General features: G+C 35.8%; 1 protein-coding gene across 1 annotated transcript in view; it reads right to left on the bottom strand.

Moving 5' to 3' along the window:
• Positions 1-13,497, bottom strand: part of EIF5B (eukaryotic translation initiation factor 5B) — a 69,148-nt gene that overhangs the window by 50,240 nt on the left and 5,411 nt on the right. The window contains exon 2 of the mRNA XM_057558256.1: positions 2,281-2,315. Coding sequence (XP_057414239.1) covers positions 2,281-2,315 — 35 coding nt within the window. The remainder of the gene's footprint in view (positions 1-2,280; positions 2,316-13,497) is intronic.

Consider the following 13,497-nt stretch of genomic DNA (forward strand, 5'->3'; position numbering starts at 1 on the left):
TTTAATTTTTGGCTGCGTTGGGTCTTTGTTGCTGTGCACAGGCTTTCTCTAGTTGCGGTGAGCAGGGGCTACTCTTCGTTGTGGTCCATGGGCTTCTCATTGCCGTGGCTTCTCTTGTTGCAGAGCACAGGCTCTAGGTGCACGGGCTTCAGTAGTTGTGGAGCACGGGCTCAGCAGCTGTGGCACACGGGCTTAGTTGCTCCACGGCATGTGGGAACTTCCCAGACCAGGGCTCGAACCCGTGTCCCCTGCATTGGCAGGCGGATTCTTAACCGCTGCGCAACCAGGGAAGTCCGTCTTGCTGTAATTTTAATAGCAATTGCATTAACTGTATGTGAATTTAAAGAAAACCAACATCTTTATTGAGTTTTCCAATCCATGAACACCATATTTCTCCATTTATTTAGATCTTCTTTGATTTCTTTCACCAGTGTTTTGCAATTTTCAAAATTCGTATTTAATTTTTAAAGTAATCTGAAGTAGCATTTTTAATTTCTGTTTCTACATACTCATTCCTAATATACAAAAATGTGACTGAATTTTTTTATATTGATCTGGTATACTGCAACCTTGTTGAACCCACTTATTAGTTCTTTGCACTAAGCAAGGAGTTATGATTTGAAATAAAAGTACAACCCACCCCCCCCCAAAAAAACTAGACTTCATCAAAATTTAGAATATTTGCTGTGCAAAAGACCATATGAAGGGAATTTAAAAAAACAAGCCACAAAGTGGAAGAAAATATCTGCAAACTACATATCTGAAAAAAAAAAAACTAGTATCTAGACTATGTAAAGAACTCTCAAAACACATCAGTAAAAACCCAAACAATCCAATTAGAAACTGGACAAAAGGCATGAAAAGACATTTCACTAAAGAGTATTTACAGATGGCAAATAAAGGATGTTCCACATCAATAGCCATTTGGGAAATGCAAATTAAAATCACAATGGGATATCACTACACCATCAGAATGTCCTCTGCCCAAACAACACTGATAATAACCAGTGTTTGTTGCAGATGAAGAGGACCTGGATCACGCACACATTGCTAGTGAAAATGTAAGCTGGTACAGCCACTCTGGAAAACAGTCTATCATTTTCCTGGAAAACTAAAAATGTACTTACCATATGACTCAGCAATTGCACTCATGCACATTTATCCCAGGGTAACAAAAAATTTATCTCATGCAGAAACCTGTAGACAAATGCTTGTAGCAGCTTCATTTGCAACAGCCAAAAACTGGAAACAACCCACATGTCCTTCAAAATGGGTGAATGGTTAAATAAACTGTGGTTCATCCCCATTCCATGGAATACTATTCAGCAATAAAATGGAATGAACTATTGATACATGCAACAACTTGGATGGATCGCAAAAAAATCAGACTGACTGGAAAGAAGCCAATTCCCAGAGGTTATATACATACATGATTCCACTTATAAAATTTTTTATTTTCAAAAATTCATATAAGTATAGAAAAGATTCATGGTTACTAGGGTTTAGTGAGGGGAGGTGCACAGAAAGGAGATGATTATGGTTACAAATGAACAACATGAGAGATCCTTGCAATGATGGTCTGTATTTTGACTGTGGTAGTGAATATACAAATCTGCACATGTGATAATACTGTATAACACTAATCACAAACATACACGTGTGCTAGTGCAAGTGAAACTGGGAAAATCTGAATACGATCAGTGAACTGTATCGGCATCAATATCCAAGTTGTGATACTGTACAGTTTTACAAGATGTTATCATTAGAGGAAACCGAATAAAAGACACAGAAATCCCTCTGTATTAATTCTTACAACTGCGTGTGAATCTATAATAATCTTAAAAGTTTAATTAACAAAACTGAACACTGTTTAAAGGAGAAGGCAAACCTCATACTGAGAAAAAAAAATTTTTGCAATACATATATCTGATGAAAGATTTGTCTATAATATATTAAAAAATCTCTGTGACCCAACATTAAAGAACACAATTTTTAAATGGGCAAATGATTTCAACACTTAACCAAATGAGATACAATGATGGGAAATAAACACATGACAAGATGGTCAGTATCACTAACTAATAAGGAAATGTAAAAAAAATCACAATGAGATGCCACTACACAGCCACCAGAATGACTAAAATGAAGGGCTGATAATACTAAGTGTTGAGAGAGGATGTGGAGCAACTGGAACACACCTCTAGAGGGAATGCAAAATTGGCACAGCCACTTTGGAAGAGACAGTTTGGCAGTTTCTTCAAGTTAAACATACACACTTACCATATGACCCAGCAATCCCACTCCCAGGTATTTACCTAAGAGAAACGAAAACATATGTCCACACAAAGACTTGTACTCAAATGTTCACAGAAGCTTTATTCATAATCACAAGAAGCTGGGGGAAAAAAACACTAAATATCCAACTACCAGATAATTCATAAACAAACTGTCATCTACCCACACAAAAGGATACTACTCAATGATAAAAGTAAAGAATTAATGTTACACACACCAACATGGATGAATCTCAAAAGAGATTATTTTAAGTGAAACCCAGCCAGCCAATAAAGGCTACATTCTCTATGATTCTAGTTATACGAATTTTTAGAAAAGTGAAAACTACAGTGACCCACCACAAAACACAAAAGCTACAGTGATTTTTGGCCAGAAAGGACTGCCTACAAAGGGTCATGAGGGAACTTTTTGGGTTAATGGAAATATTCAGTATCATGATTGTGGTGGAAGAAGCACAACTGTATAATTTATCAAAACTTATTAACTCCACACTTTAACTTTGTGTATTTTATGTCAATTACACCTCAAAGAAGAGAATTTAAATTTCTAGGGATACTATAAAAATGGATGAGAAGTTACAGAATGGATTTATCAGTTTACTGAAAACAGTTAAGGTTAAAATTATATATACCTAATATAAGTCATTTTACCCATTTTTATAAGTTATGAAAATAAGAATCAACATATAATATTTTTATAATACCTCAATTTTTATTAACACAATGTAGTATGTAACTAAAATGACGTTACTGTGAAGGAATCTTTTAAAAACATGGTATTTCTTTATTAATTGTATGTAAAAGGCATGTGATCAACTTTGGTGCTTGGCTTTTTGGAATAGTCAAATAAAAATCATATATAAAAATAAAAAATGAGACACTTCACTTTGAGATCAATACACTAAAGCCTTTTAAATATACATAATATAACAAAAAAAAAGTTCACTGTAAAGAAGTAAAAGAAAAATTAACTTGTTTGCAAATCTCCTCTCAATTCCGAACTTGGCAAATTTCATTTATTAATGACAGACATTTTCCACTAAAAAGTTGTCTGATTTAAGTTCTACAAGAACATAGGAAATCCAACCCTTTCCCAAATTATTCCACAATTCAAAATCTCCAAGCTTCCTAGGATTCTCTCCTACCAACCCCTCTTCTCCAGTGTCTCTTTATTTTTACCCTCTGAGGAGGTCTTATAGCCTGGCTCAAAATTTCTCTGACACTGAGAGGTAGGGGTCTATGCCCCTCCCCTTTAATATGAGACTGTGTCACTGTTTACTCAACAGAATATGGCAGAAATGATGTTACAGTTTCTAAGCCCAGGCCTTCTACTTCTGGGCTCTTGAGACATTCACTGCCAAGCTAATGAGGATGTCCAGGCCACACAGAGAGGCCAAGGATAGGTGTTCCAGCTGACGTGCCAACCAACAGCGACTATCAACCACCAGAAGTGAGTGATGTGCAAGCGAGGTAGCCTTTAAGATGACTCCATCACAGTCATCATTTACCTGCAACCACATGGAGACCTCCAAGCAAGACCAAACTTGAGCTCAGTCAACCCTCAGAACCAAGAGAGAGGATGATTTTTAAATTTTTTTTTTTTTTTAAAGGATTTTCTTATTTATTTATTTATTTATTTATTTATTTTTGGCTGTGTTGGGTCTTCGGTTCGTGAGAGGGCTTTCTCCAGTTGCGGCAAGCGGGGGCCACTCTTCATCGCGGTGCGGGGACCGCTCTTCATCGCGGTGCGCGGGCCTTTCTCTATCGCGGCCCCTCCCGTCGCGGGGCACAGGCTCCAGACGCGCAGGCTCAGCAATTGTGGCTCACGGGCCCAGGTGCTCCGTGGCATGTGGGATCTTCCCAGACCAGGGCTCGAACCCGTGTCCCCTGCATTAGCAGGCAGATGAGAGAGGATGATTTTTGTTGTCTTAAACAACTAAGTTTGGGATGACCTGTTATGATACAATAATAACTGAAGCACTCACATATTTCTTTCTGTTCCTAATGGATACCAGGGCCTACAGAAGTAGAAACCACACCAGTCCTTCTTCTCTCCCCACCCCCAACTTGACCAAAAAAAAACAAAAAAATTTTTCATAATCTCTAAGTACTGAGGGAAGAAATGGTGATATCTAACCCTTTTCACTTTACTTTGGTTTCTGCTCCTCCCCTGAAACAGGCTCAATAAGAGCAAACAAGAGGAAAAACATAAGGAGGAATCCCATTCTTTACTCCTAACTCTATCCCAGCAGTGCCAGTAGCAATAAAGGAAACAGGGAAATCTAGTCCTGCCTTCTCCATAAGATGCCTTTTAGCATCTCTTTTCCTCCAACCTCCATCTCTTCTTACCCAGCACTCCTTGACAACAGTTACATATACAAACAGGAAAAACAAAAGAGGGAAAAGCCCAGCAGTCATTGCTCCTCACTAGCTCTCACCATTTGCACAACCCAACAGTTCTCACTCCCCACTCCCTCAATGGAGTTCTATCTTAAGCACCACAACCCATTAATAAATTCAGAGATACCCAATCATGCCTTTAAAAAAAAAAAGCCCTCCGAGCTTAAAATTTCCTTATGAACTGGGTCTTGACGTCTTTAAAAGGGATGTGAAACCATACTGCATTGTACAATGCAAGCAAACAGAATGTATCTTATTACCTTCTACAAAATTCAGCCTAATTCTCCACTTTCTAAATACCTCATAGTTGAAGCGGTAAGAATACAAAAGCAAGTATAAGCATCATCTTATAGACCTCCAAATATACATAATCTAAGTTCACACATTTTTATGGATTCCAATGTGTTTAACTATAAAATCAGTTTAGGGCAGCTTTTTCAAACCAGAGCGAGTACCCTCAAAGGGGGCAGGTGAGATGGGTTAGGAGGGGGAAATGCAGGGTTGTGGGTAATTTCAGAAGACTGAAAATTCTCCCCAGTAACTTTTATCTGTTTAATTTGTTTTAATTTTAATATGATAATAAAGATTTAAGATGAACATTCCATGAATCATATGGATAGACACTTTATCACAGTTCACTGTCATAGAATGTCAACCAAAGCTTTTGTTTACAAACCTCCACTAAGTTGTTTCACATTGACGAAAAAGATCAGAAGCAGACTTAATATGTAAATTAAACATTTTAGCCAAGAGAAGGTGCTGTAAAACAAAGGTGAAAATCATTAGTTCATACTGAAAAAGATTAGAAAAATTGAGTTCTTACTAGTATATGCATGCTGAACTCAAAAGAAGTCCATTATAGGAGGCAATACTTTCACAATAAAATGGTGATTTAGATCCTGCTACTCAAAAGAATAATTCCAGGATAAGCAGCATTAGTATCACCTTGTTAGAAATGCAAAATCTTAGGTCCCACCCAAGACTTACTACATCAAAATCCCCATTTCAACAAGACCCACAGATGAATCACATGCACATTAAAATATGAGAAGCACTGGTTTAGAATCAATAAAACACTATCATTCACATCAATGCTGCAAATTTGAACTTCAAAAATTTTTATATTTGTTACTGTTTGATATAAGTGTATTTAGGGTTTCGTAACTGCATAAGAGGTAAGTTTATACTTAGTTTTGGGCCTGAAGATAGATAGATAGATAGATAGATAGATAGATAGATAGATAGATAGATAGATATATGCAATACTGATAACTTAAGTCAACATTCTCAATTAATACCTTAAGGACACAAGTTATGTTCTAAATTAATTGATTAAATTGAGCACTTTCGGCACTCACAGATAGTGAACTCATAATCTTTGTATTCCATACAAGTAACTCTGGTCCTTAATACTGTTAAAGGATTCTTCCCACCTAATTTCCTTTTGTAACACCTGGCATAACCAAACAAATATTAATAAAATTTTGATGCAGGTAACTACTCTCAGGAGAGGGTACTTCTCACTTGCTGAACAACACCATCATTAGAATGGTCTGGCTGCACCTGTGTGCAGGCAATAGCTAGGCAACTGAAGATCTTGGATACTCTTTATCATCAACCCTTGCTACTCAAGAGACAGAAACATACAGCACACTCCCATTCCTTCCAATCTGGCTTGCTCTCCTGATGGCAGATTTAATTAGAAAGGGATCTGGAAGACATATGTAATAACTTTAGGAGGCAAATTTGAAATCTCAAGGGTAGCATTCCCATACTTAACCTAAACTTCACATTCTCCCTTCATCTCCTCACTGTATTATCTGTGCATATGCCAATTTGCTATATTAAAATGTAAGCTTCTTTGAGAACAGAAAACTCCTTTTTGTGTGCTCAATTCACCTCCCTTTTTAAAATATTTATTTATTTATTTATTTATTTATTTTTGGCTGCACTGGGCCCTCATTGCTGCACACGGGCTTTCTCTAGCTATGGTGAGCGGGGGCTACTCCTCACTGCAGTGCGCGCGGGCTTCTTATTGCGGTGGCCTCTCCCGCTGTGGAGCACGAGCTCTAGGCGCACGGGCCTCAGTAGTTGTGGCACACGGGCTCAGTAGTTGTGGCACACGGGCCCAGTCGCTCTGCGGCATGTGGGATCTTCCCGGACCAGGGTTTGAACCCATGTCCCCTACACTGGCAGGCAGATTCCCAACGACTGCACCACCAGGGAAGTCCCCACCTCCCTACCTTTTACAACTAGCAACCAGCAGGGAACGTAGCACATTCTTAACAGGCACTATTAAAGAAAAGCCCTATTTTAGAATGGCAACCACAATTTTCATACAATTAGAAAGGCTCACCAGTTTCATCACTGAGGCTTAATAAAAACCTTGTCTACCACCATAACAATTACTATATTTTGATCGTAGTAAAACTACCAAATTAAATTTTCTGAAATAATAAATTCAAACACCAGTTTAAAAAGCCCACTGAGAGAAAACTACAACTACATTTTATTTACCTAACACAGACAAGGATCCTTTGTATGTGAATTTTCCAAATGAATGGAAACGTATCATTCTTTAAAATTTATATTTAAAATGTAAATCTTTCTTATAATTGATTATGTAACCTCCTGAAATATTTACAAATGTCTGGGGTTGTTTCAATATAATGGGGAGAGGAAAGAGGAGAGTGGGTAGGATGCAGATGAAACAAGGTTATCTGTGACTCAGTAATATCTGAAACCGGGTGATTGACAGGTGTGTTCATTAAACTATTCTGCTTCTGTATACGTTTGAAATTTTTTATTTAAGAAAATTTACACTATAGTAACCAAAACAATGTGGTACTGGTATAAGGATAAACATCAAAAGAATAAAACTGTCCAGAAATAAATCCATTCACCCATGGTCAATTGATTTGACAGTGGTGCCAAAACCAATCAATAGGGGAAGAAATAGTCTCTTCAACAAATGGTGCTGGGACTATATCTCCACACGTAAAAGAATGAAGTTTTGGACCCCTACCCCACACTATATACAAAAATTAACTCAAAATGGGTTATAACCTAAATGTTAGAGCTAAAACAATAAAACTCTTAAGAAGAAAACATAGGTGAATCTTCACAGCCTGGCATGACTTAACAGTAGATTTTTAGATACAATACCCAAAGCACAAGCAACAGTAACAAAAATTAGGTGAGCTGGATTGTATCAAAATTTTAAAACTTTTGTAAAAATGATACTATGTCAAGACAGTGAAAAGACAACCCACATAATGGGAGAAAATATTTACAAATCATGTACCTTGTAAGGATCAAGTATCTTGAATATATAAAGAACTCTTAAAACTCAAGTGAAACAAGCTAATTTAAAAATGAGTAAAGGACTTGCACAGACCTTTGTCCAAAGATATACAAATGACCAATGAGTACATAAAAAGATGTTCAACATCATTAGTAACCAGGGAAATGCCAATCAAAACGACAATGAGACCAATCGCTAGGATGACTATTAACGGAAAAAAAAAAAAAAAAGGAACAGAATTGTTGGCAAAGATATGAAGAAATCAGAACCCTTGTACATTCTGGTGGTGCTGTAAAATGGTGCAGCCGCTGTAAAAAAGCTTGGTGGTTCCTCAAAAAGTTAAACATAGGATGATCTACCACTTCCACTCCTAGGTATATACTATACTCAAAAGAACTGAAAACTGGTACTCAAACATCTAGACACAAATGTTCATAGCAGCACTTTTCACAATAGCCAAAAGGTGGAAACAACTGAAACATCCATCATCGGATGAATGGATAAACATTATGAAGTATACATACACAGTGGAATATTATTCAGCCATAAAAACAAAATGAAGTACTGATATATTCTACACATAGATGAACCTCGAAAACGTGCAAAATGAAAGAACCCACACACAAGAGGTTATACATGGTATGATTCCATTTATAGGAAATATCCAGAATAGGTAAATCAAAAGACACAGTATATTAGTGGTTGCTAAGGGCTCAGAGGAGGACAGAAAGGGAAAGTAACTGCTTCATGGATACAGGAACTCCTTTGGGGGGTGATGAAAATGTTTTGGAACTAGACAGAGAAGACTGCACAACATCTGTGAATGTACTAAATCTCACAGAATTGTACATTTAAAATGGTTACTTTTATGTTATATGAATTTAGTCTCAAAAAAATTTCACAAAACTGATTATGTGTTTCATACCAACCTGAATGGGAGTAAACTAATATAATTTAGCACTTCAGTCATCATTCAGGAGTGACAAGTTTGTAGGCCTGCAAAAGGATTTTGTTCTTAAACCAAACAACAGCACAGAATGCAACTGCTACTTACAAGTCTCTCTAATAATTCCCCTCCATTCTAATTACCAATAGTCTGAGATAACCAAGTCCTGAAAATTCTAAGTTCAGAGTGAGAACGTGAAAAGAAGACTTACACAGACAAAAAAAAAGAATAACTTTAGCCAGATACCTATAATGAAAGTGTGACTTTTAAACATTATGAGCTACACCACAATGAAATGCAGGGTGAACCTCCTCTGCAACCTGGTTTGAAAAGCCATTGTGGAGTTGGAAATCTGAAATATGAACTGGATATTAAATATAAGAGAATTTGTGTTAATTGCACTAGGTGGGATAAGGGTATTATGGTTACATAAGGAAACATTTAGAGAGAAAATGTCTATAAAATAAAATACATAAAGCAAAAATGAGGACAAAATACTAGTAATGATTAAATCTAGGTGATGAGTATATGAGTTCATTATACTATTCCTTCAACTTTTCTGTGTGCTTGAAATTTTTATAATAAAAAATTAAAATTTTAAACTTTAATCCCAACATTTCATTTTTTAAGACTTATTAGCTACTAACATGTCTGAAAGAGAAAATCACTTTTCTCTTTTCTTCTCAAAATAGTCATTTTGTTCTCTTAAATTCTGAAGAGAACAATGGATAATCCAGTAAGTATGTGCCTTTTTCCCCCCCAGGTTCATTCCTGACAAGTAATGCCTTTAAGTAACATCCAATCTTAAGTAAAAGGTCACTGACCTGAAGTGGGGGATTATAAAACAAAATACCAGACACCAGTACTACTGTCCTTGTACTGTTTTACAGGGCTTTAAATATTGACTTTGTATATGCAAGGTAAAATTTTAAGTCAAACCACTTAAAAAAAAAAATAGCATGTATAAACTCTAACCCAAGATAAGAAGGGGGAAAAATAGAAACAAAGCATTGCAGAATTGGCACAAATAAAAAACAAACCAGGATGGCTGAAATAAGATCAAATATATCATAAATCACAAGCAATGTGTAAGTAACTTTAAACTCTTAAAGATGTTATCAAATTGATTTAGTAAGAATTCAATTTTATGCAGTTTATCCAAAGACCTCAAACAAGTACATAGAAAAGTTAAAAGTTTAAAAAAAAAAAATTAAATCCTCAACAAAACACTAGCAAACCAAATCCAAGAACATATAACAAGGACTGCACACCATGACCAATTGGGACATACCCCAGGATTGCAAAGTTGGTTCAACATATGAAAATTGATTAATGTAATCCACCATATATAAATAGTATAAGACACAAAAACCACATAATCATCTCACAGATGAAGAGACAGCAATGTAACAAAATCCAACACCCATTCACGGTGGGGGGGGGGGAAACACACCTAACACACTTAATGCGAAAAACTGAAAGCCTCCCCCCCAACTCCATGATCAGAAACAAGACAAGAATGTCCATTCACCCCATTCAATACAACACTGTACAGCAGGATCTAGCCAGAGCTTAAGGTAAAATAAAGAAATAAAAACCATTTAGATTGGAAAAGAAGGAGAAACCTATCTGAACTTGCAGTGGCAGGACCATGTACACAGAAAATCCTAAGGAATCCACATACACAACAAAAAAACATTCAAGCTAATATGAGTTCAGTAAGATTGCAGAACAGAAGATCAATATATAAAAATCAACTGTATTTAAACTGTGCACTAGCAATATACAATCTGAAAATGAAATTAAAAAATAATTCCACTTATGATAGCATAAAAAAAATTAAATGTCTCAGAATAATTTTTTAAGAGTTGCAAATGTTGTACTCTGAGAACTACAAAAATCATTGAAAGAAAACCTGAAGACCTAAATAAGTGGAAAGACATTCCATGTTCATGGATCTCAAGGCATAACATTGACAATACTCCCAAAATTGATCTACAGAAGAAATCCAATCTCAATCAAAATCCCAGCTGCCCCTTTTTTCTTTTTTTTTTTTGCAGTAACTGAGAGAATCTAATTGTAAAATCTGTATGGAAATGCAAGGAACCCAAAATAGCCAAAACAATCTCAAAAAAGAACAAAGAGAAATCACACTTCACAATTTCAAAACTTAATACCAAAGCTGTAGTAATCAAGACAGTGTGATACTGCCATCAGGATAGACATACAGATCAACGGAACAGAACTGAGAGTCCAGAAATAAAATCCTACACATATGGTCAATTGATTTGATCAAGGAATTAGAGGAGTAATAGTCTTTTTTTTTAAAATGGTGCTGGGACAATTGAATAGTCACACGCGAAGAATGAAGTTGGACCCCTACCTCAGACAATATAAAAAAATTAACCCTAAATGGCTCAAAGGTCTAAATGTAAAAATTAAAACTGTAAAGCTACTAGAAGAAAACATAGTAAATCTTCATGACTTTAGATTTGGTGATGATTTCTTAGATCTGACCTCAAAAGCACAAGCAACCAAAGAAAAAATAGATAAATCAGACTTTTTAGAAACTTTTGTTCTACAAACGACACCACCAAGAAAGTGAAACAACAATCTCCTATGGGAGAAAATAATGACAGCCCACAGAATGGGAGAAAATATTTGCAAATCATATCTGATAAAGGATTTGTATCTAGAGTATATAAAGAACTTATTCCTCAATAATAAAGAACTCAATTTTAAATTGGGCAAAGGATCTGAATAGAGAGTTCTTCAAACAAGACATACAAATGTCCAATAAACACATGAAAAGATACTCAACATCTTAAGCCATCATGAAGTGCAGACCAAAAGTCACAATAAGATACCACTTCACACCTACTAGAATGGCTATAATCAAAAAGTCAGATGATAACGAGTGTTGATGAGGATGTAGAGAAACTGAAACTCTAACACACTGTTGGTTGGAATATAAAATGGAGCAGCAGCTTTGGCAGTTCCTGGAAAAAAAGTTAAACTACTTGGCAGTTCCTAAAAAAGTTAAAACATAGAGTTACTCTACGACCCAGCAATTTCACTCCTAGGTATATACCCCAAAGAATTGAAAACACAAGTCCACACAAAAACTTACACACAGATTTTTTTAGCAGTATTATTCATAACAGCCAAAAAGTGGAACAACCTTGAATCCACTAACTGATGTACGGACGGGTAAATAAAATGTGGCACACCCATACAATGAATTCTTAGGACATGTGATTCTAGACTTATAAAAAATTCCAACTACTACATCATCATCAATCACATCTATTAGTTTCACCAGAGCTCAGTACCTGAAACCTAACGACACACAAATTTAATTAACACAGTACTTATTGTATTTTCAGAGACTGTTTATATAAAGTTTACAGTATGAAGGAAGTTTCAAAAACAGAAAAACCAAACACTATTTTAAATCTCAATAGAAAGTATCTTTCTATCACCAAAGGGAGATTTGAAAACCAATGATTCTAAACAATGACTGCTACCTGGGTGAAAAGTAGGGATTCCTCTGAAAAAATATACCTGAAATTTTATATACCATGTCTGAAATGGGAAGGAATGAAACATTAAATCATCACTGTTTTCACTTTAAACAGACAGGCTATGAGACAGGCAGTTATTCAACTAAGCTTAAGTGAGAACATTTTTTTAAAGAAATTCTGGCACTGACTGACCTATGGACAACGGCTGTCATTCTTCTATTCTCCCTCCTTTGTTAAACTGTTCCTCTTTAACAGTTGCTTCACCAGTAAAGATCCTTTGGAAAGTCTACATTTTGGAATAGCAGGATTTCTTAAATCAGCTAGTACAGCACAGTTACAAAAAAAAACCAAAACCACAGGTTCTGGAGTCTGGTTTGGCTTAACAGCTGAGAGGCTCTAAGCCTCAAGCACATTATTATGCTAAATCTGTTTCCTCTTCTATATGTTATAAAGTAGTTCTTTTATCTTTATACCTCTCCCTTCCTCCAGATTCTCAAACTGGTTACAGCATAGTTATTTCTTCTACATTAAGTGTCTTCATTATTAAAGTTATGTAAATACTGTGATTACTGCTAGAGCAAGTAGTATACTGCGATTATTTCAACAGTTCAAAATACCTGATTTGAAATTTCTTAACAGTACATATTTGACACAAGGCATAAGTTAGAAAGGGAGGGAAAAAGGAGTCATTTGTGTGTCACTAACTAAAACATTTGAATGCTGCTGTAATGTCTTTAATTTTTCTCCCTGGTCTCCCCCTCTGTTATATATTATCACAAACTAATAACCAAATCGCAATTAAGGCCTCATCCTTTAATAACACCTACTTTTAATAATAAGAGAGAGTTAAGTTGGTCAGACCATCTTGAAAAAAAGTTTTCCTACATTAACAGCAACCAAAACTATAAGATACCTAGGAATAAACCAAACAAGAAATATCCTAAAGGTTCAACCGAAGAAAATAATAAAGTTTTACTGATAATTAACCAAATAAAGAAGCATGTCATGTTACTAATTTGTTCATCACTA

This window comes from Balaenoptera acutorostrata, chromosome 12 (genome assembly GCF_949987535.1).
Source record: "Balaenoptera acutorostrata chromosome 12, mBalAcu1.1, whole genome shotgun sequence".
In the NCBI taxonomy this organism is placed as follows: Eukaryota; Metazoa; Chordata; class Mammalia; order Artiodactyla; family Balaenopteridae; genus Balaenoptera; species Balaenoptera acutorostrata.